The 23,574-nt window shown below is 40.6% G+C and overlaps 2 protein-coding genes across 2 annotated transcripts; both read left to right on the top strand.

Annotated features, from left to right (window-relative positions):
- The first annotated feature begins 706 nt into the window (after positions 1 to 706).
- Positions 707 to 13,980, top strand: LOC130201990 (tandem C2 domains nuclear protein). Its single transcript, XM_056427242.1, has 12 exons — positions 707 to 817; positions 1,944 to 2,018; positions 2,111 to 2,299; positions 3,844 to 3,987; positions 4,929 to 5,008; positions 6,688 to 6,757; positions 7,599 to 7,699; positions 8,395 to 8,508; positions 8,733 to 8,924; positions 10,813 to 10,927; positions 11,021 to 11,220; positions 12,413 to 13,980. The coding sequence occupies exons 2-12, from the start codon at positions 1,952 to 1,954 to the stop codon at positions 12,518 to 12,520; spliced, it is 1,380 nt and encodes a 459-aa protein (XP_056283217.1). The 5' UTR covers positions 707 to 817; positions 1,944 to 1,951; the 3' UTR covers positions 12,521 to 13,980.
- Positions 13,981 to 17,599: 3,619 nt separating this feature from the next.
- plek2 (pleckstrin 2) lies at positions 17,600 to 22,759 on the top strand. The gene is made up of 9 exons (XM_056427244.1): positions 17,600 to 17,998; positions 18,126 to 18,290; positions 19,078 to 19,262; positions 19,358 to 19,449; positions 20,289 to 20,476; positions 20,635 to 20,736; positions 21,157 to 21,240; positions 21,550 to 21,628; positions 22,343 to 22,759. Exons 1-9 carry the CDS (start codon positions 17,945 to 17,947, stop codon positions 22,468 to 22,470), a joined length of 1,077 nt encoding a protein of 358 aa, XP_056283219.1. The 5' UTR covers positions 17,600 to 17,944; the 3' UTR covers positions 22,471 to 22,759.
- Positions 22,760 to 23,574: the final 815 nt, after the last annotated feature.

Consider the following 23,574-nt stretch of genomic DNA (forward strand, 5'->3'; position numbering starts at 1 on the left):
GAAAGGGAGGAGGGAGAGAGGGAGGAGAGGAAAGAGGGAAAGGGAGGAGGGAGAGAGGGGAGGGTGGAGGAGAAGGGAGGAGGGAGGAGGGAGCAGGGAGGAGGGAGAGGTGGGAGTGAGGAGGAGAGGAAAGAGGAAAGGGAGGAGGAGGAGGAGGAGGAGGAGAGGGAGGGGAGAGAGGGAAAGGGAGGAGGGAGAGGGGAGGAGGAGGGAGAGAGGGAGGAGAGGAGAGAGGGAAAGGGAGGAGGGAGGGAGGTGGAGGAGGAGGAGAGAGGAAGAGGGGATGGGAGGAGGAGGAGAGGGAGAGGGAAGAGAGAGAGGAGAGGGAGGAGGAGAGGGAGGAGAGAGGAAGAGGAGGAGGGAGAGAGGGGAGGGTGGAGGAGAAGGGAGGAGGGAGAGGGGGGGAGAAGGGAGAGGGGGGAGAAGGGAGGAGAGGAGAGAGGTGGGGAGTGAGGGAGGAGAGGAAAGAGGAAAAGGGAGGAGGGAGAGGGGAGCGTGGAGGAGGAGGGAGAGGGAGGAGAGGAGAGAGGGAAAGGGAGGAGGGAGGGGGGGGGAGAAGGGAGGAGAGGAGAGAGGAAAAGGGAGGAGGGAGAGAGTGAGAGACTGTTGAGAGATAGAGAGAGAGAGACCTGTTAGAGAGAGAGAGAAAGAGAGAGAGACCTGTTAGAGAGAGAGAGAGAGAGAGAGAGAGAGAGAGAGAGAGAGAGAGAGAGAGACCTGTTACTATCGTGCTCCATTGCTCGTTGGCATTTGTCTCCATCTGTAGAACTGAACGAACCGTCGGATGAGCAACTTGATCCTCTGAGAGAAAACACCGGTAAGTTCACAGTTTACTGCTTTTGTTGTGTGAAGTTAGATGTTGTGTAGTGTTGTGTGATGTTAGATGTTGTGTAGTGTTATGTGAAGTTAGATGTTGTGTCGAGTTATGTGCTGTTAGATCTTGTGTAGTGTTGTTGGATGTTGTGTAGTGTTGTGTGATGTTGTATGTTGTGTAGAGTTAATTGCATTGAGGTGTTTCAGGGTGAAATGCCCTCATGCAGCTCAGAGGAAGCGTGTTTGTTGACCATTGGTTGTGAGGAAAAGTCAAATTCAATGCACTTTTCTTTTTTTCAGTTTGACAATATCACAATTAATCCTCAAACCGAGTTCAGAGGTTCTCCTTATTTGTCACGCTTTAGCTTTTTCAGGAAAAAGTTAGAGCATAACCCTAAAATATGCTCCCAGTAATGTGAAGGATTTGAGAGCACTGTGACACTGATTGGGAGGAATCTATTTAATCAATAACAAACATTGGGGTTTATTGGTACAGATTCTAACAATATATTGCCATATTGATGAGTACACAAAGTGTGTGTATTCAATATATCTATTTTGAGGATTATATAAAAATGTTAACAAATAATTTTTTATGGTGTTCTCCCAAATTTGGCACTTTTAGAACAAATTTGAGGAATATATAAACAAATTTTTAGGGCCAATACCAAATAATAGCAACGACGAAGCACCATAACAACATGTGGGATCATAAAAACTGACAAATAAGCAGAGGGAATAGGGAATGGGGGCATTACACCACATGTTGGTGCGCAATACAAACTTTATTTAGTGAAATTAGATAAAAGTTTGTGATCATGAAAACAAATTTTTGTGCTCTAAATTTGACGATAGTGCCACTCAACAACAACAAAATGGGAATTTATCAAATTGTGGGCCAGCTTTGGGAGTTCTATGACAATTTTGCTAGACTATTAAAAAAGTGTGGCATTATAAAAAATGGTGAATTCTATGGCCGATTGCCACGTTTGCGGCGCCGTCCCAGCATCTCGAGTCTTATCAACTCCTGATTAGATCCCCAGAAAGCTTTGCTCCAGCCCCGCCGGTATCACTGTTTACTGTGTCAACTCTGACCTCCACTTACACTTTCATCATGGAAATATGTACAGTTGCAGCCATGGAGTGCCTCAAAGACTGCTGCAAGAAGTTCACCAAGAAGAAGGGGAGGGAGTACGACGCTCAAGGTATACGCACGGCGTCCTACACCGCTGCGTGTCGGAGTGCTCCGGTTCTGGTTCTATGATGTGACTTTGTTTCCCCCCCCCCTCTTTTCAAGTGATCGCGCTGAAGATGCCTCCGAAGGCATCGGGGTGTGAGCCGGATGGAGGGAGGAGGGGGGTCACAGAAGACTACCTCCTGTCCAAGCTGCCCCCGGACGGCAGGGACGTGCCGTTCGTCCTGCCGACCTTCAAGGCCTCGTACATCCAGCCCAGGGGCTCCTCCAATGTGCAGTCTGGTCCGCAGAGTACGTACCATCAGCACGGCTGCGTTCTATGGAGGACTCAAAATGACTTAAGTAGAAATAAATAAATAAATGCATGAATAAATATAGGAATAAATAAATAAATGCTTAAATAAATGTATAAATAAATAAATAATTGCTTAAATGCTTAAATAAATACAGGAATGAATAAATATAAGTTATAAATCAACAGGACATCATTAAATAAATATATTTCTACATTTCTGTATTTCTTCATTTATTTATTTCTCTATTTATGTGTCCACACGTATTTCTTCATTTATTTATGTGTGACATTTACGTGTCCGTATATTCAAATGAGCTGGGGCAGAAATGTAGAAATACAATTATTTAATGATGTCCTGTTGAGTTATAACTTATATTTATTAATTTCTGTATTTATTTATACATTTATTATTGTATTCATTATTTTTTTATACATTTATTTAAGCATTTATTTATTTATTCCTGTATTTACTTATTTATTTATACATTTATTTAAGCATTTATTTATTTATTCCTATATTTATTCATGCATTTATTTATTTATACTTAAGTCATTTTGAGTCCTCCATAGCATTCAAGATTATTTCACAGCGTGTAAATCTCACCACCAAATACAAGTGAAGTGCAATGAGCAACGATGTGGAACCTGTCTGAGACGTGTGTGTTGACTTAAAGGTTGGACGGGCTCATTCTGGCTGTCATTACAGCGTCTCTGACCACATTGAACACACAACACGTGACTCGCGACTTATAATATATTATATTGCAAGTGTGGTTTCTCTCATGCTTCATTCAGTGCAGCACTGCTAGGATCGGCTGGATTTAGAGGGTGAAAATCAGTTATAGGCACATTTGGTCAAACCAGCTTTTGACTGATGAACCAATATTTGGCCAATCAAATGATTTGTATTGTTACGTGTGTTTAAAAAAAATCTTTCTCTGGTGGTTTAGAAAAAATAAATCATAGAATGTTTATATATATGAGTTTTATTAAACAACTCTGTCTGCTTTTGAAAGCTGACAGAAAGCTTTTCTTGTGATTCATTGATAGTCATATTAATAGATACTCATGTGCAATTATTTCATTCTCTGTAGCTTCATTTCTGTCAATTTCTGGAAGATCTTTGCGACTTAAGTTTCTCCAAATGTCTGTTAGCTTTGGACGCACTTTCACTTCTATGTGTGTTAAAAGTTCCCCATCCAATGCATGTTATAGGTATTTTTTACAACTTTGAATACCTTATACAACAGGTCAGTAGGCAAGTATTCCCCGCAGAGGGTGGAATGACATGTGTACTCTTTCTTTAACATAAGGGTGAGGTGAAGGTGACACATTTGACTCCACCCCACTCCACAGGGGGAAGAAGTTTCATTAAAATCAGCTCAGAGGTTGCTGCTGACTGCCTGGCGTTTGAGTACACACATACCAGGATATCCTGTTCCTAAATGAATGGCTGCAGTCTTTTAGTTTACTGAAAAGAATAATTTGGTTTAAAAAGGGGGGATAAGCCCGTTGACCTCCAGCTGCTGTGTGTCTGCAGGTTCAGCCCGGTGTACGTACGCAGAGAGGAAAGCAGAGCTGCTGGGCTCCAGTCAGTTCTCCTACAGCCCCGAGTCGGGCCTCCATCAGTCCATCTCCCCCGGACCGACCCTGAAGAACAGAGACCCCGGGACCCAAAGTCCAGGTAGCAGAACCATCACCATTGCTTCGCCTTAGTTGTGACTCAGAAATGGATTTTGTGCAGAAATCTGAATAAAATAATGTTTATAAAATGGGTCACAGAAGGGAATTTTTGATCATATACACTACCGTTCAAAAGTTTGGGGTCACTTAGAAATGTCTTTATTTTTCAAAGAAAAGCACTGTTTTTTCAATAAAGATAACATTAATCAAAGATACACACTATACATTGTTAATGTGGTAAATGACTATTCTAGGTGGAAACGTCTGGTTTCTAATGAAATATCTCCAGAGGTGTATAGAGGCCCATTTCCATCAACTATCACTCCAGTGTTCTAATGGTACATTGTGTTTGCTAATCGCCTTAGAAGACGAATATCCGATTAGAAAACCCTTGTGCAATTATGCTAGCACAGCTGAAAACAGTTATGCTGGTGATATAAGCTATAACTGGCCTTGCTTTGAGCTTGAAGTTTGTAGAACAAAATTAATACTTCAAATATGAATAATTATTTCTAACCTTGTCAATGTCTTGACTACATTTTATATTCATTTGATAAATAAAAGTGTGATTTTTCATGGAAGACACGAAATTGTCTGGGTGACCCCAAACTTTTGAACGGTAGTGTATATCTCACAATGCAGCCGACTGTCTTATCGTTAATATAAAATATGTACGCAAGATGTAAAATCATGAAGTTTGTGTCTGGATATTCATCGTTATATATACATATTCCTGAAGACAAAATAGACCCCTATTTGTGGTATAGTCCAGGACATATGTGTGAAAAAAGGAATAAAGACACTGTTTAATTCTATCGTCAGCAAGCATAAAAGTGTATTAAACAAAATACTACTGTATACATGTATTGCCGATTTAATGACAGATATCTGCAGACGCACTGAATCAAACCACCTTGATGTGGGTTGATGTTCTGTTTCCAGGTTGGACTCTGAATGCGGGCGGCGAGCAGCGACTCAGCAGCTCCTTGTTTGATCTGTCCAGCCCTCAAATTCACATGCAGGTGAGAGCGTTCACTATCGAATCTGTGTTCAGTCAGCGTTTCTCACCCTGTGTCAACCAAGACTAAATATACTTTTAGTTTCCACTGTCTGCGGCAGCAGAGAGGAACATCTGGCAAACAAGGCTCACAAGCTGGCGTTTTGATTTTAGGTACAAAGTTAGAAGGTCATTCCATCTGGAAGAGTTTGAAAAAAGGAGATTAACTATATTTAAAGGGACAGTTCACAACGAAATCCCAAATTATCATTATAGAAAATTTATTAGAGCCGGTTAGTTTGTGGACAACTGTTTTATTTTTTTTATTTTTTTCATACTAACTGATCCTCAGTTGAGGGTAACGAATAATGCCATTATATATCTTTTTAAACTCCAATGTATTACTTTATTAAACCACGAGAACACTGAAATCAAAAAACATCTTTAACTGTGTATTTCATTGATTATGCCTCAGTTGGGCCTCTTTAAAGTCTTTAAAATAACTATAAAACTTCCCAAGAATACCTCTATTTATCACTGGAGGTCAATGGAGTGATAATAACAAAAATATATTTTTTTTAAAATAAAATAATAAAATAATTAACAAATAAAAAAAGTAAAAAAATTAAATACAAAAATGTAATTAAAATAAATAAAATAAGCTTGCAGTCATTCTGAAACATGCATCTGTTTGTATTCAAAATCTTAAATTCAGCCTCAGCACTTAATCCTCCAGCTGACCCTGAATGTATCTCTGTTTGCTGCATATGAATCATCCATCGATTGCCCTGGACAAAGTGATATTTGCAGTAATAAGGAAAACAAAGAGTACGTTGGGGCGTATTTCTTTGTGGTCATATCAACAGCTCCTTCTAGTGTTACCAACAATCAATACAACGTCTCGCCCAACACCTTGATAAACGTGATAATGTCTCGTTCGGGTCGTGCACAAAAGAGCAACGTCATAGCAACGCACTCCTTGTTTTGCTTATTGTGAAGCAACACGGATACATCTCTATTTACCTTTCACGTCCGTGGATGTATTCGGAGCGCCGTGCAGCGGGTGTACAATCACTGTTCAATTAGCTCAAATGTTTGCTTGGCAAAAATATGAGCAAACAGCATTTGGTAATGAAAGCAGTGAAGGTTTCCAAAAGATCTGACAGTAAACAAATAAACCAGGGTTTCCTGAATGAGGGTTTGGAATAAGAAATGCAATAAGAACCCGTTAAGACGGCCTTATAGAATCTTCATTACATATCGGTTGGTGTTGTCCAAACATAAATATCTCAAAAACTATTGGATGGATAGTTATAAAATGTGTTACAGACATTCATGAGACACAGAAGATGAATCCTCAGGCCTTCGGTGACTTGCAGGCGTTTCCTCTCGTGACAGGAGGAGGTTGACATTTGCGGTTACGAGTGAAATCTACTGGATGGATTGACTTGAAATTTTGATTCAGCGCCAATTTAAACTTGTCCAATGCTTTGGTTGATGACACCACACCTGAATAGCTAATAACATCTTCACCGGCCTCATCTACACTTTTATTTTCTTGTAAATTAGCAGTTGTTAGCAAAGATAAGCATAGTTAACATTACACTTTCATTAGCATTTAGCTCATTTAGCTCATTTACGCGTACTGTACCGTCCTCTTGGTCAAGGATAACCACCTTCATGTGTTTTGGGGTTCACCTGCAGCGCTTCGACTCCGTCACCAGCATCCTCAGCAGCACGTCCTCCATGATTGGCTCCATTGAAAGCAGCCTTGGTAAAATACACATTTGTCTTGATTGCCCCTTTTCATATTTTTTAGTAAGTCTAATTACGATCACTCTGCATTGTGCGGTCGTGAAAGGGAAGACGCAGTAATCACCTGCAAATGCTTTCACTAAAGTCCACCGTTGAGCTTCAGAGATAAGTCTTGTTCCACGAAGATTGTATTATTCTTGAATTATTACTAAGGATAAGCAGTTTAGTTATAATAAGAGATAAATCAGCTGTATGACGTTGTGTCTTTTTCCTGCACGATGGATTTTGTGCTCAAACGTAGTAAAAGTTGGAGGAAAGTGTCACGATTTTCCTTGAATCCTTTCATTATATCCTCTGCAACAATAAAACAGTGTTGCTTTTTCATTAATGGAGCTGGGAGGAAGCTCTAATGAAATATATGTAATAGATAATAAGAGGAGAAAAGGTCAAATTCAATGTACTTTGTAACGCCACAAAAAACTGAAATAAATGAGAAAAACCTCTGATTATGGAATAATATTATTAATAATAATAATAATACATTACATTTCTAAAGCACTTTTCATAATACTCAAAGACGCTTGGTTTGGAATAATTTGGTGCATTACATTACGTGTCATTTTTTAGCTTACGCTTTTATCCAAAGCGACTTACAATCCTGTTACAATCACACGCCGTAGACGCAGCTACAGGGAGCAATTCAGGGTCAAGTGTCTTGCTCAAGGACACATCGACTAGGGCGGGGATTGCACCTCCAACCCCCTGATTGAAAGACGGACCTGCGGTGCAAAAGTGTATGTATGTTAATGCTCATATAGCTCCACCGTTACATCCAATAACATCCAGCAATGTGCTTACAGACTCCATCACCCTGTCTGGGGACGAGCGTGACTTGGGGAAGGTGTGCGTCCGAGTGAACTACCAGGAGGCTCTGGAGCAGGTGTGGATCACCGTGGTCCAGGTGAGGTTACATGCCGTGAGGACACAACCGGCTGCATTGTGCCTCGGCTGCAGCCTTCATCAATGAAGCCTTTTGTGTTTCAGAGGCCCGGCTCTCTGTTTGCTTCTCTCAGCGCTCTAGTAACTTTGGCTCGGACACTCTGGAGAAAAAACTTTCCTCATTGATGGCAAAACACAGTGATCAGTGTATCTGTGTGTGTCTTGTGCAATCAATGTTTCTGGTGTTGTAGTTTTAGGTTTTATAGTCGTATGGCTGTAATGCAGAGACGTGCACTAATTCCTCAATGAACATGAGCAAACGCGAAAAAAAGAGGCACCTTTTTCCCCACCCAATATCCAGATTTATTTAGAATTATTTTTGGTCAGCGCTGCACACATAAATACTCTTGTTGTGTGATTTCATGTCAAAAGAGTGACTCCTTCCTGGAGCATAAATGGAGCTCAATTTGCCTCAAAAAAAGGTATTGAAAAAAGAGTATTTTTTAAACATTAAACATTAGCAGTCTCAGGAAATAGCAAAATAATATTTTTTTTAAACATGTACTCACACATACAGGATTTATTTAATGGGATTCTCTTGTTTTTGTATTTATTTAGTATTTTAGTTGATGGGCCTGTTTGCTTCAGGGCACTGTGGCGTGTGAACAGATTTGACCTGCCTCGACTCAAACGTTCTTTTCCCTTTTTCTTTATCAGTGTTCGGACCTCAACCTGCTTCCGGACGGAGTGGAACATAAGATTGGATTTAAAGGGATCATCACCATCCCCAAACCGATACATTTCAAGAGCTCGATAAAGGACTACAGTCAGGTAAAGAACCGGATGTTTTACATCTACGGTTACACACTGAGTCGTCTCTCAGATTTTAATCTGCTGTTTTAAGTGACGGATTATGAATAAAAACAACGTTTGTACACAAAGTCAAACTATTCTTTCCTGTAGTTTTATTTAGTTGAATAGTTTGCGTCAGATCGGATGTATTATTCCTGAATGAGTTATGGGAAAGACGTCCCATCTGGCTCTCCGCTCTGTAGGACGTGATCTTCATGGAGACCTTCGTGTTCGCGCTGCACCTGCAGCAGCTGCGCTGCAGCGCTCTGGTGTTGCGGCTGCAGACGCACAACCCCAAGAAGCGCACGGTGGCCGAGTGCGTCCTCTCCCTGCGGCAGCTCGGCACTCAGGAGACGGAGCACTGGCTGGAGCTCAACCCTCCGTCCAAATCCTCCGTGAGTGTCCGCTTCTCGTGGCGTTACGAGTCGGGGGGCCTGTCGGCACTGAAGTCTGTTATTAGTCTGACGTGTAAATATCATAAACTTGTGTTTGCCACGTAGCTTATTTTCCAATCAAATTGAAAAGTCCCATTGGCTTTTTATTGGTGTGATGCCAACTTCCTGGTTGTCCTTTAAAACCATGTCATCCCTCCAGTGCTCTATTGGGACATACGACAACGCGTTATATGACAGAAACGTTGACCTCGTGACGTCGCTTGGTGAAAAGTCAGAGGATCAGCAAAGAGATGACAATTCCTGGATGTCTGGACAGAATATCACGACAATACAGCCCATAGTTTTTTATATGACACCAAATGTCAACTCTTATGTTGGCTCTGGAGGAAAGGTCATTAAAGGTCATTAAAGGTCATTAAAGATCATTACGGTGTCAGCTGTGAAAATGAAAAAAATGCACCATCTGGGAATATCCAGGACTTTTATCACTTATTGTCAAATGGTTCCTCTGTTGGCTGCTGTCTTTTATCACCCCTTTGTATGAGCACAGTAAGCACGCAGCCCTGTATGTGCCTCATAAAACTTGGCCCCATGATGCATTGCAGCCCACCGGCATGCACTGTCCTCTCGGCTCCACCAGGGGAACACCGAAGCCGACTTCATCACCGGGAAAATGGAGGAGGGGGATTTATTATCAAGTGAAATGGGGAAACGTGATTTTATAGGAGAAGGAAATAGATTCTGGAAATGTAAGACATGGAAAGTAAAATAGGTCAAACCTCAAACCATTGCAGAGTGGTTTTGTTGATGAGTGGATGCATTTCTGGCCAGTGACAGTGAAATGTAAATTGATTCGGCACTTAGTGGTTCCGACGATGAATCGTCTTTCAGAGGGTCGGTGGGATTCGGCGAGGGATTTTTACCCATCTGGCGGACACAAAAGGCACAAATTGTCCAAATCACTGTCAGTCGGTCGAAGCTCTCGAGGGTCAACGCTTCGAAGTCTTGAACAGGAAAAATATCAGCATCATTTTTGAGAAGACGCAGAGCAGCTGGTGGTCCAAGATGAGTCCTGCGTTCGACAACAGCAGCTCAGTCACTGTGAAGCGTTGAGCTAACGGCGAACGTGACAGCTGATGTTTAGCAGGTTTAACATATTCACCCGTGTGTGTCCGTGTGTCAGGGTTATGCGCTGAGCTCTAAACACAAAGGGAAGCTGAGGGGTGCTCAAGGGACGATGTATTTTGTACGTCAACCCAGAAGTTGACAAAAAGTCAATTTGAATCTACCATTGTATTTTGGATTATTGCAGAAGATTAGCTGTATGGAAAAACAAAAGTTCATGATAATCACATCTTTTTATTTTATTTTATTTTTTATAACTTTTTATTTTGCATTTTCCACAAACAGATTATTCCTTGACATCGAGAAAAAAGAAAACAAAATTAGATATCTATTCTACAACAAAATAAAATACATACACATCTGCCAAACATTTCCACCCATCCCCTCCCACATGTTTATACCCTCCAAGAGTAGGACCCAATGAGAAGAGAGGGAAGGACCAAACAATCAAACTACATACAACCAAATGATAAGCATTGAGTACAAAGTAAAATAACTAAAGAAAGGTAAAAGGCAATAATGTGAAAAGTAAAATAAAAAATAAATAACAAATCATGTTATTTATGATGATCACATTTTGATCGACAAACGAATGCCACTGACGTTTCTAACGATCCTAAGCACGGTGAGGCTGAAGAGGAAGACGTGTTTGCCGTGTCGGAGGTTTATGTTGCCGACCTGTCGTCTCACTTGTTAGCAAGAAGAGTTTACACGTATCTGAATATACTATGTATAAAGATATAATTGAATAGTCATCTTTCAGGTGTGCCACGCTGAGTTGCAGCTCACCACCTGTTTTCAGCCGGTCAACGGACGCATCCAGGTCCAGGTCCTCGCCGCCCAGAACCTCCCGACATCCTCCTCACCACTCACCCAAGGTACCGGAACAGCTCTGAAGTGAAAGGCTGTGCGACAACGAGAAGAAGAGTAACTCCTCTTCGACTAACACGCTGTTGTTTCCACCTCTGAAGCCTTTTTCGTCAAAGTGGAGATGCACCAGTGGGGGCAGGTGGTGATGAAGAAGAAGACCCGCGTCCTGAAGGCCTCGGGGGGGCAGTGCAAGTGGCCGGAGACTTTCCACTTCCACTTGGCCTCGTTGGACCACGCCTACTCGCTGTCAGTCAAGCTCTACAACCGGAGTTCGGTGAGGAGGAAACAGTGTCTCGGACAGGTGAGGCGACACCAGGTCATACGTGAGACTTTTCTTTAAATCATTAATTCCTCAAGCTTTTTAAAAATGTGTTGAACTCTTTTTATTATTGTTTGTAATATCTCCCAGTGTAGGCCTCATTCATAAGGGGCTGTCATTACTCACTTAAAGGTCCAGTTAGCAACTGTTTTGGGTCTTTCCATCATAGTGTCACATGACCGCCATCAAAAAATGAGGTTTTCCAAGTTTTCGTGTTGTGCATAGTTAAAAATTCAATATTTTTCCTCAGCACATTAAACACTTCTCATCCATGTTGGCTGAAAATCAGTTTGTACATCTGCAATTTAAGTTAACTTTTATACTATTCAAATATTTCTTTGGTAAATCGATTTTTTTTTTGCACGTTTTTTTTAAGTAGCTCATGATCTCAAGCTGTTTCAGAGGCTTTAACATCCCACAATGCATTAAATACTCCTAAAGCAAACTCATTAACATTCAAACTTAAAGTTGTTAATTTGAGTTGTTAATAACAACGCATCATTAACATCAATATATGTGGACAAAAAGTCAAATGATCATACTTAAAGACGAAATAACCTCTGATGAACAGCCGTTGTGGCCTCAGGTGGTAATCACAGAATTAGTGATTATGAAGAAGTATGAAGAATCATACTGTCAGTAAAGTAGTGAAACACACGCCTTTCTATATCATGAACTATGTATCTATTTATTAACTAGTAATCATTAACCAAGCATTGAGCTACCGGTCACACCAGACCAAGTATTGACACACACACACACACACACACACACACACACACACACACACACACACACACACACACACACACACATGACTTAACCCTCCTGTTTCCTTTAGGGTCAATTTGACCCCATTCAATGTTTAATGTCGGTGTTCTTTCGGGTCAATTTGACCCCAGGCTGTTTTTCACTGTCAAACATATAAGAAATATCAACTTTTTTATGTATTTAAAGGGCTATTTAGGTAGTCAACAAACAAACATAAAGTACCTCACACTTAAACTTGGGAAACAATATTAATTCTAATAATTTTCTGGAGGTTTTAATCGCTGGGGTCAAATTGACCCAGAGGGTAAAATATGTTAGTAAATGTGAAGGTAACGGGAGGGTTAAAAGCTGACTTAAAATGCAACACGCTAAAGGATGAGTGCCTTCCCGATGCTCCCGGCAGGTCCTGCTGGGATTCGACAGCCCCGTCCCAGAAGCAGCGGGCCAGTGGCGGGACACCATGGCTCACCCAGAGAAGGTGGTGTGTGCGTGGCACCGGCTGAGCGCCTGATCCTCCTCTCCTTCCGTTCTGCTTGGCGCTCGACGGGCGGCGGCCTCGTGCGCCTGCAGCTCGAGCCGGACTGAAAACTCCCGAACGTGCTCTGGACGTCAGATTGCCACAGTTCAGGTGCTCGGTTGTAAATATGGGGGTTTTGAACAAAGTGTAATCGCTGGAAGTTTCTGGGGTTGTTTTTTGTCGTTGTTTGATGGACAAAAGTTAACAAAAGTCAGCTTCGTAGCGTTTCGCTGTACATGAGGCTGCATTTTAGAACTCACGTGCTTTCTTTGAGGAAAAGCTTTTGTCACTTTCAACTAGGTAGAACGTTTACAAGTAGAGAAAGTCACCGTAGAGCCAAACTCTATAATTATCCCATCTTAAAGGATAAGGCTGAGGATAACCTGTGCTTCTCTTATTGTCAACAAACCAAAAGAAACAAACAAAGATAAAAACTAGCACTTAATTCCTTTTGTGGGTGCTTTTTTCCGCTGAAGTTGTAATTCTTTAAATACTAGTCTACTTAAAGGTGCTTTAATTTTCTGAAACACCATGGGCACTGTAGTGTTCAGCAAACATCAACTTAAACGTGTAATAACTGAATGCGGAGACAAGTCGTGAACACAATATTATCTTCTTTTAACCCTCCTGTTACCTTTACATTTACTAACATATTTTACCCTCGGGGTCAATTTGACCCCAGCAATTAAAACCTCCAGAAAATTATTAGAATTAATATTGTTTCCCAAGTTTAAGTGTGAGGTACTTTATGTTTGTTTGTTGACTACCTAAATAGCCCTTTAAATATATAAAAAAAGTGTATATTTCTTATATGTTTGACACAGTGAAAAACAGCCTGGGGTCAAATTGACCCTAAAGGTAACAGGAGGGTTAAGTTGATACGGCAAACATTTGTAAAGTCCAATATTGAATCTCTTTTCTTTAGCTTTGTTTTTCGGCGAAGGGATAAATCTGACTCTCAAACTGTCTCAACCGCGTCTTTCTGCTGTTCAGTGCCGAGACGATTGTGTGCAATTGGTTTTCAGGGCATATTATCTCAATAAAACAAACGGCACTTCATAAAAGCAGTCTATTTATCATTTGTAGCCGCTTTAAACAGGAGTAAATAGTGTATTTTCAGGGACTATTTTCATTTGCGGATTAAGACACATTTGGTCTGCTGGTGAGTGATGTGTTGTAATAGTTTTTGGACAACAATGAATTTAGGAGTCGGCGATAAGACTGTAGGAGAATCAGTTCCTTGTTGTTGTTTTGGTCTTTTCCTGGTATTTGTTGACAATAAGATAAATATAAATATCACTCGATCCTTTATTTCCCACCGTGTTACAGTAGAATACGACAGTATCAAACCGCAGCTGTACGCTTTTGATGAAAGCACTTTATTTTTTGTATGTATTTAATGTATAATTGTTGAAGGTTTAGTGAATAAAAGTAGATGTCGTTTGAAAACGTCAGTCTGTGTGTTTATTGAAAGGAGGAAACCAGCAGAGCGTTAATGAATAATGAAATGTTTGTCTGCAGGGGACATTTATGTTTCAGCAGAATCCAAGACGAGGATCACTTTCAGTTTGCGTCATAATTTGGGGATTTTATGGGAATGAGAAACCAAAGCAACGGGCATCAGCGTGTTCATTTCACTCGCCACACTCAGTGTTAACTTAGTGCCTGTTTAAATAGGTCAACAGCCATAAACCACAGTGTCACCCTGTCACTTTTTATTGAGGAGGCCACTGGTTGAGAAATCTCACGGCAGACAGCAAGAGAATCTGGTGCCTCTCCTCCTCCTGGCTCCGGAACATCCTGTTCGACAATCCCACCCTTTATTATAGAGGACAATTTAACGTCATTACCGTTTGTGGGAAAATCGAAACAATTTTCTATCCAAAGATCAAATAAATCTTAATGCAGGGAACGTGTGAAAGTTTGAGGCGGTTTCTAAACATTATTATTATATTTTGGGGGGCGTAACACCTGGAGGTTTATCATCCCAGGTGGAATCCCGTCTCCAGTTCACTCTCATAAAGCGTGAGATTGAGTGGCGACGTGCTCTGTGTGACCAGCCGGAGACGTGGACACGCAAACACACACCCAGTGAACAATAAGTCTGTGGGCCAAGAAAACAGAGTCCGGAGGGTGTGTGTGTTTAAAGTGTGTGTGTGTGTGTGTGTGTGTGTGTGACCATGACAACGTGAGCTGGCCTGCGTCAGAGCCCTTCATATCCTGGCGTGCCAAAACACCATCATCTTTATCTTACGTAATTAATGTTTGATTTATGGTTAATGTTACACAGAGAGCATTCCAGACACACCTTAACCCGTGACTGAACACTCGGCTCTCGGCTCAGAGGAGCTTGTTTGACTTTGACTCTGGGGGGGGGGGGGGGGGGGGAGGTGCTTGAGTCTCCCAAGCAGGATTTTGGGGGGGTTTATTGTTCCTCTTTTGTGCTGAACAGATCATTTCCCCGTCACTCATTTGGCCGGTCGCCACAGTGAGTCTGCTGCACATTCCGGTTGATTTATGACCTCATTCCTGTGTCTGCAAGTTCCTTCACCGGGGCGACCCAACGGAGAGTTTACAGGAGTCCTGCAGCAGAGAGCAGAGCAGAGCTGTAAGATTCATGCTTCTGTCCTCACACACGAAGGCCCCTCCTCTGGTTTTCCATTCACAATAGGGTTATGTAACATTAAATGACACACATGACCCTCTAAGCTTATTAAAACTCACTGTTGGAAAGCGATCCTGCAGGTTTTTGACAGGCATTTTCCATGATTATGTGACGGTATGCATTTAGACAAAACTGTCAAAATTGTCAAAACTATTCGTATCCTAGCGAGCCATTGCTGTGGCTCACACCTCCAAAACAAGACAACATCAATGAAACATTTTATTGTTAGTCCAAAACATGATGAGTGAAGAAAAAATAAAGCAGAAGTCTGGCAATATTCTGTCTGTTGACAGCTCTCTTGGAAAGAGCCAGGACAACAAGTACCGTCTGTGTGTACGTAAAGCACGTAAAGTACTGAATCTTATTCCCCTGTGTCATAAACAATAATAATAATACTAACTTTATTTATATAGCACCTTTAAAAACAGAGTTTACAAAGTGCTCTACAGATAATCAAGGCAAAACAAATAGAATGGTAGGATATAAATCTAAAATAAAAAAACAACAGATAAAACTAAATTAGGGGAACCAAAGAACTGCATAAAAGGACAACATCGCTTAAAAGCTGTTCTATAGAAATGTGTTTTTAATGATCCATTGTTGTTCGCAAATGAATAAAAACCCATCAATGAGGAACACTGGAAAGACTCATGATCTGTATTGGAATGTCAAATTGCATCCTCCCATCAAATATGAAAAACTATGAACATTTTAACTGTCGTTCATTTGAATTAAATTCAAAATACAAAATCTTGCTGGTGGAAATATGCACGAAAGCAATCAATGTGCATTAATCTTCTGCAGGAAATTAATAATCCCTAATGGTTGTCATATTTACTCCAAGAACAAAGGAAGAATAATACCTGGCTTATCCTCTCAGCATGCTAGAAACTGTAAAAAATATCCCTCGATAAATGACGCCACATAGACGATCAACATCGTGTTGAAGTGTGTGACCGTGCCACAAGGGGAAGCCCAAGTTCAAACAGTTCAAATGTTGTATAAATGTGAGAATTATTCGTTCTAGGACAATTAAAAATAACTAAACATAAAAAAGTATCATTAATATTCTTGTAGTAACATTGAAATCAATTAATGTGAAAGTTTTAACTCAGAATATCATCTCACTGCAGTTTCCCTCAACGTGTGTGTTAGCGTCTCTTGGCTCAGCCGTTATTGTTGTTTCATTAAAAGCTCCCCGGAAACTACGACAGACGGACGACGTTAGCAGCTAAGAAGCCAGATATTTCCCTCAGGTTTTGGCGGAGTCCGAAACTAAACTAAAAGAGAGTGAATATTGTACAAAGATTTGCTAAATAAACCGAAACAAATGAAAGCCAACGTTGGTCTGTGAAGCTGGAAGTAGCTTCAGAGACACTGAATGTTATCCGTGACCTAAATATGAGTTACTGGTGATTTAAATAAAGTAAATACTTTGTTGAATTTGAGGGTAAATGTAAAGTTACCAAAGCACTCAAAGATTTTGTTTAATTTTTAAAAAATCTTTATTTAAAAGGGACCATGTGTCATGATCTGGAGTTTGTGTTAGTTTTGTGTCTTGTTTGGAAGTCCTTGTGTCGTCTGTCTCCCTGTGATTGTCTGCCCTGGCCCTGATTGTTTCCTTCTGTGATTGCTGGCCCCGCCCTCATTGTGTCCACCTGTGTCCCGTTCCCCGTTGTCCAATCCTCTCACCTTGCCTGTGTATGTAAACCCTGTTCGTCTCATTCCCAGTGTGGCTTCGTACTGTTTGGTCCGTGTGTTTTGTCGTCCTGTTTTGGTTTCTTGGAGTAAAGATTGTTTTTGTGCAATAATGTCGGCGTTTGGGTCCTCTCTCGTTGCGACAACCTGGACTGCGCATGACACCATGTACACAACATAAATGTCACAATTTAATACACTGTACTAGATTGTAGCTAAAGCTGATTTTCATCTGTTTATTTTTATTTATTTTGTACAACAATATAAACAAAGAATTTGAGCGTGAGGTGTGGCGTACCAATGCTGCATCGACCACATTACTCACATCATCCAGTAATATGTGCACTTTGTCCGCCTCCTGGCTGCAGCTGCGACAAAGCTGATTAGCTCTGTTGACCACCAGCTGCTGGGCTTTCATCAGAATTGGGTGAAAAAGAAAAAAAACTTTCATCAATCAGCAGAATGTTTCCTGCAGCTTCATCTCCTGGATGAGAATTCTTCACATAGTGAATTTGATGCTGAACTTCACTTGAGTTTTTGGTTTAGAAAGATTTCCCCTTTTTTTTTACACACACACACACACAGTGCAGGTAACCTGTAATTACATTGAGCTAAAAGCCAGTCCTGTTCCTGTGGACAGAACATTCTGGACATTATCTCAATGTTTTTTTTGAAATTCACAATGCAAACACGATTCATGAGCTATTTACTTTACGTTTTATGTACTGATTTTCAGCCAATACATTTATACCTCTCATTATCCACAGATCCCTGTTTATATGACAGGTTATTCATTTTTAAATGACTATCTAACTCTTATTTTATCGAAACAATCATCGCCTGTGCTTAAGCCTCTGAAGGAGTCAGAGCGCCCTCCTGTGGTGACTGGAAGAAAGTGCAGGATTTGATTGGCCTTGCAGTGTTGAGCAAGGTGTGTATGCGTGTGTTTGCCTGTGTGTTTGTGTGTGAACAGGGTGACGCACTCTCCTCTCTATTTAAAAACGTGAGCAGGCAGAAACGGGCAAAGTTCAGTTGCCAAGAACACAGTGAGCAGAATGGACTCAGGCAAGCAGAACATGGCCCTCAGAGAAGGATTCCTGGTGAAGAGGGTAAGAGTTGTGGCTCGTTGGGCTCATATAATGTCAAGAGGAAGATACATGACAGCAAGACAGAAGAGTGTGTTGATGTTCTGAGAAGGTGGCCCACTTGTGATGCCTTTGGATCATGTGGTTTCAGGGCCATCTGGTTCACAACTGGAAGGCTCGCTGGTTCGTGCTGATGCCGGACAAGTTGCTGTATTACAAGTACGAAGGAGGCAAAAGGGATTCGTGCCAGAGGGGGGGAATCCTCCTGAAGGACTGCGTGATGACTTCTCCTTTCCTGGAGCACGAAAACAGACCGGTGAGTCATCACAGACTTTTACTGTTAGACTTTTATACTTTTCAAAAAGTCACAATATCACATTTTCAGGTGGACGACCATCGAGGCCGAAATAACTCACGATATCGATATTATAGTTAACATTTAAGAAAGTAAAATAATGCTTTCATTCCCATTCATCTTGAACTTTGTTTCTTGTGCATTTTGTCTCTTTTTTTGGTAAAAGATCTCATTTGTGTTGAGGGGGGCGTTTAAATATTGCAGTTATTAATATAGTTATAATAGTTATCAATACCGGTATATTGTTCCACCCCGCATTCAAACCTTGAAGACATGATCAGTGTATTCTTAGTGAAGTGACTTGTGTCCTCTTGAAGGGATGGCAACTTTCCCCTCATTCAAGTGAAATCGTTGGGTTTATTTTGTTATCTAAAACATTTCATTACAGACAGTTTTCTGTCTGATGTCCCCATTTATAAAAGAAATTGACGAGGTAAACAAAATAGGTAAATTGTGTGTATATATATTTATACAGTATATATATATATAATATTATAATATAAACATGAATATACAGTATTTGGAGAAATATACACAAGACACAGTAAGATTACACATGGATGTATACGTTTTCTATTCAGTGTTTATGTTTTTATTAGAAACCACTGTGTCCAGTGACCAGCTGAGGCTCAGTGGGACCAGCTGAGACTCAGTGGGACCAGCTGAGGCTCAGTGGGACCAGCTGACGGGCTGTTTTTTGTCTAAATCTGTCATCAGAACTAAGCATTAATATCTCTATGTTTCCCAGCTTGTGTTCAAGCTCCATACAAAGAATGGGGTGGATCATTTTCTGGAGGCTTGTTCCCGGGAGGAGAGAGATGACTGGGCCGGTGACATCACCGCTGCGGTCGGCAAGCTGCAGACATCTGAAGGTGTGACGGCGCCGAAGCAGCCGGACCCCGCCGGCTCCCAGTTTCACAACATCGACCTGAGGTCAGCCGTGCACACGAGACTCGACCCGCACCGGCTTCTCCCGCGCGCTAACGTCATCTTACTGTCTCCGCCGCATCTCTCGGTCTCTCTTCCAGCAAGGTGTTGGACTCCATGTACGACGTGCACAGCGGCATCAACATGAGCATCCACGTGGAGCAAGGCAACACTTACAGCAACTGCTTCTCAGGTGAGGCGTCGCAGCATCGCCAGTCGGCTGCAGCTCATGGCTCCTCACTTGGAGACATCTTGAAACGCATCCACCTTCTTAATGTTGCAGTTTGGTTGTGATGCTGGTAAAATCAATGAGGATGAAAATTACAATTATAGATGATCTTCTGGAACTTAGGCTGGACTTTAACTATCATTCTTAATTAAATTATGTTTTTAGTGGGTTCTTTTGGTCTCAGTCAACCATCTCTGTTCAACACAATATTTAAAGTTGTGCTTTTTGAGATTTTGTGTGTGTGGACAAACTCAGTTTTGCAGATCAACAAATCGCTTAGTCGACCAAATGGAATGAGTGTTAGGTCGTCTGAGAATTTCTTTGGTCGAGGAACGTTTTTAGGCATTTTCAGTTAATAGGCCTATGTTTAGCACCTTTTGAACATACATAATTACATAATAATGCACTTGAAACCACGATGAAGAGGAAAATACACTCAGTTAAAACATAACAATTGGATGAAATAAAAATGGGATACAGGTTTAGTTCAGTGAAATTTTTCCTTGAGCAGTTTGCCTTTTAATGTTAATGTTTAGTTCTTTGTATAACATATTTATCTCTACATATCTTTATCTTACTGTCTATATGAAATGTGTGTTTATATTTGCATGGTTCTATGAAATATCCCTCTATCAATACCTGGCAATACTTTTATGTACATTAGGTTATTTCCTCTGCAGATGTGTGTTCAGTATTTAAAATATCCAAATGGATAGCAACGTGTCCGTCTACCTACTGGATCACCGTGCACATGGATGCAGTGTCGCAAACAGACTTCTACACGCGTGTTTCCGTCCCTGCAGGTTCAGCGGTGGTGGACTGGCTGGTGTTCATGCAGCTGACTCTGACCCGCGTGGAGGCCATGACGCTGGCCTCGGCCCTGCTGGAGGAGGGCTTCCTGCGGACCGTCGGCCTGAAGAGCGTGGAGGCCGTCCGCACCGCCGGCCTCGGCGAGCAGTTCCTGGACGACTCCACCGCGCTGTACAGCTTTGTGAGTCCCAGGAGGTCTCTGCGTGTTGACCTCCAGCTCTGTGTGGCTGCATGAAGCCACACAGAGAATATCCAACAGCACTACAGACATGTTTCCAATGTGGATGCATTGCTGAAGCAGGTCCGAGTTATAATTAATCCATGTCTGTGTTTTATCAGTCTGACAGCTTAAAGAAGAGAGGAAGTGTGAAGGCTGAGGCTTCGCGGTCTGCAGTGGAGCTGAGTGGAAAAGTGATCAAGAGAGGATATCTACTGAAACAGGTATAAGCACACAGACATATTATTATTAAAATTATTATTATTATTATTAAGAAAATGCCCTGAAAATAAATAGATAAATATGTAAATAAATAGGCAATGTTATAGCAACATGTATTTAATCAACCATTAAAGAAGTTTATTAATAATAATAATAATAGTATTAAGCTTTTCAAGGTACTCAAAGACACTAAAATATCCTAAAATCTATACAATAAAAATAACTAGAATTACGATAAAAAATCACAAATATAAACAATAAGAACATAGAGCACATAATCACACATTAAAAGCAGTTGTGCACAGGTGGATTGATTTAATACATATATTTAATAAGGATTTATTGTAGAGTTAAGGGTTTCCGGACTACAATTTAGAAACCTTTTTATAGCCTTCAAACTAACTCTTGGCCTTCAAACACAGGGACACAGGAGGAAGAACTGGAAGCTGCGACTGTTTGTGCTGCGTTCAGAGCCGGCTTACCTTCACTATTATGACCCAACCAAGGTGAGTGTACATGTAGCAGCCCATGCTACTGAGACCAACGCAGACCAATGCACTGTTAAAGTGACTGAAGACGGCAGTGGTTCAATTACCTGATAAGATCTTATAGAAATCGAATAAGTGTATTTAATGACTAGATTACATGACCTCCATGAACCCTTAAATGGTGACAAAGCAAAGCAAAGCAGCTGTTTTCTTTTCCTGAGCCCCAGGCCAGTTATGACTGAAGCAGTCGTCACTTTAAAGTCTCTGTAATTCATTTCCGAATAATCTGACTCAGTCTTAATCCACTTGCCGTGGTGCATCACTCAGGATGACATCAGCCCCGCTGGCGGCTTCTCCCTGCGGTCCTGTCTGGTGTCTTCTCTTCACGATAACGGAGTTCCCTCAGGTGAGACACCGTCTGTAGTTTGAACTCTTCCAAAAACAAAAGCTGTTCCAGCAAATAGTTACATGACAGCAAGAGCGGTGAGGAGACGTGTGTTCTTCTTTCGTGTCCCCGCTTCCTTCTTGAGACGATGACATTGTGTGATGAAGGAGAGCAAGACGGTTCCGCTATCGAAAACGTAGTCTCTGTGCATTTGAGATACATTTAATAAAGTCTTCAATATACAGTATGTATTATTTATTTATTTAGTATTATTAATGAATTAATGGTAAATAATATTGTTTATGTATCCAAAGCCTGAAATATCTGTTCCTTCAACGTGATTCATTTGAGTTAATCCTGTAACTATTTACTAGATCACCAAATCTCCTACTGAAATTGACCCCAACAAATGCATAATTTACTCTAGTTTGAGTAATGTTTACTAAAAAACTACAACGGCCAGCAGGTTTCGGTAATGATTTGCCTTTTAATGTTTGAAGGAAAGTAATATTCCTAACCCCGAGGGAGAGGAAAGTCAGAAAGTATTGAGAGACAGATTTAGAAAATAAACCACAACGACGCCAGAATGTGCTCCTCGTGACATGTACTCCATCTTTTGAGGTATTTAAGAGTGGCGGTACATTTATTTTCGGTTCATCGTTCATTCATTTTATTTATTTCAACATGTCTTTTCACTAATGCAGTTCTCCTTCTCTGATTGGTCCTCCCACACAGGCGTGAAAGGCAACATCCAAGGCAACTTGTTCAAAATCATCACCCAGTCAGACATACATTACTTCATGCAGGCGCCGACCCACCAGCAGAAGACGGACTGGATCGATGCGATCCGACAGCAGACGTAGAGGAAAAGGCTATTTTACAGCTCATTAACATATTAACCAGTTCATTTATTCAGCTTTGAAGAAAGATTTACACATTCTATGAATGTACGCCGGAGCAGCAAACCAGGATCAAGTCGTTTAAATTGATTTAAATGACAATGTTAGTGATCACAAAACATGTATGATCATTAATTTCAGTCTATCAGTTTAATTATTTTGTATTTGTTTGTTTGTTAAAAAGCCCAACAAGCTCAATGTTTTGCATGTGTTTTACAAGATGTGTTCCTGAATAAAGCATAAATCATTTTTACTTTATCCTCCAGATTCATAACTCCAGACATCAATGGTGAAAGTATGTTTACTCAAGTGTATATACTACGATAGGTACATTTACTTTACTTTAGTAATTACATTTTCTGATCCTTTATACTTCTTCTCTTCTACATAACAGAGATAAATATTTTACTTTTTTGCTCCATTACTTTTATATGACAGAAGATGAACATTTGACCCAAAACAACACATAGGCTCGTAAAATATATGAATAAATTATTCAACATATTCCAAACCGTTTGGTCTTATAACTCCTTCCAAAAAAAACCTGCGTTGCCTTTCAGATGTCTGGGAGATGCATTTTTCTCCTAACGTCTGAAAATATTGATATACTTTTAAAAGGACGTTTACTTGCACAGTCATTGTATTATATTATATTTGTTTGTGTGTGTGTATATACTGTATATATACATATATGTTTCATTTTATATCCATATATATATATACTTCATTTTGTATTTTATATTTTACTTGTATACATCTATATCTTTCATCCCTATTTTTTATATTTTATATTTCATTCTTGTGTGTTTAGTTTATTGGTGCTGCTACTGTGACGACAAATTTCCCCTTGGGGATTAATAAAGTATATATCTCTCTATCTATCTATCTACTTGTTGGTGACAGCATTCCTGCAGGTTTTAATGAGTCGTAAGTATTGGCTTTCTCAAAAGAAAACAGTCCTTTAAAGGCACAAAAGTCTTTATAAAAGTTTTCTTTGGTATGCAATAGACAGTATTGGTTATGAAATGTTTCTGTAGTGGTGGATTATTCACTCAGGAGGCTGTTTAA

This window comes from Pseudoliparis swirei, chromosome 11 (assembly GCF_029220125.1).
Source record: "Pseudoliparis swirei isolate HS2019 ecotype Mariana Trench chromosome 11, NWPU_hadal_v1, whole genome shotgun sequence".
Lineage (NCBI taxonomy): Eukaryota > Metazoa > Chordata > Actinopteri > Perciformes > Liparidae > Pseudoliparis > Pseudoliparis swirei.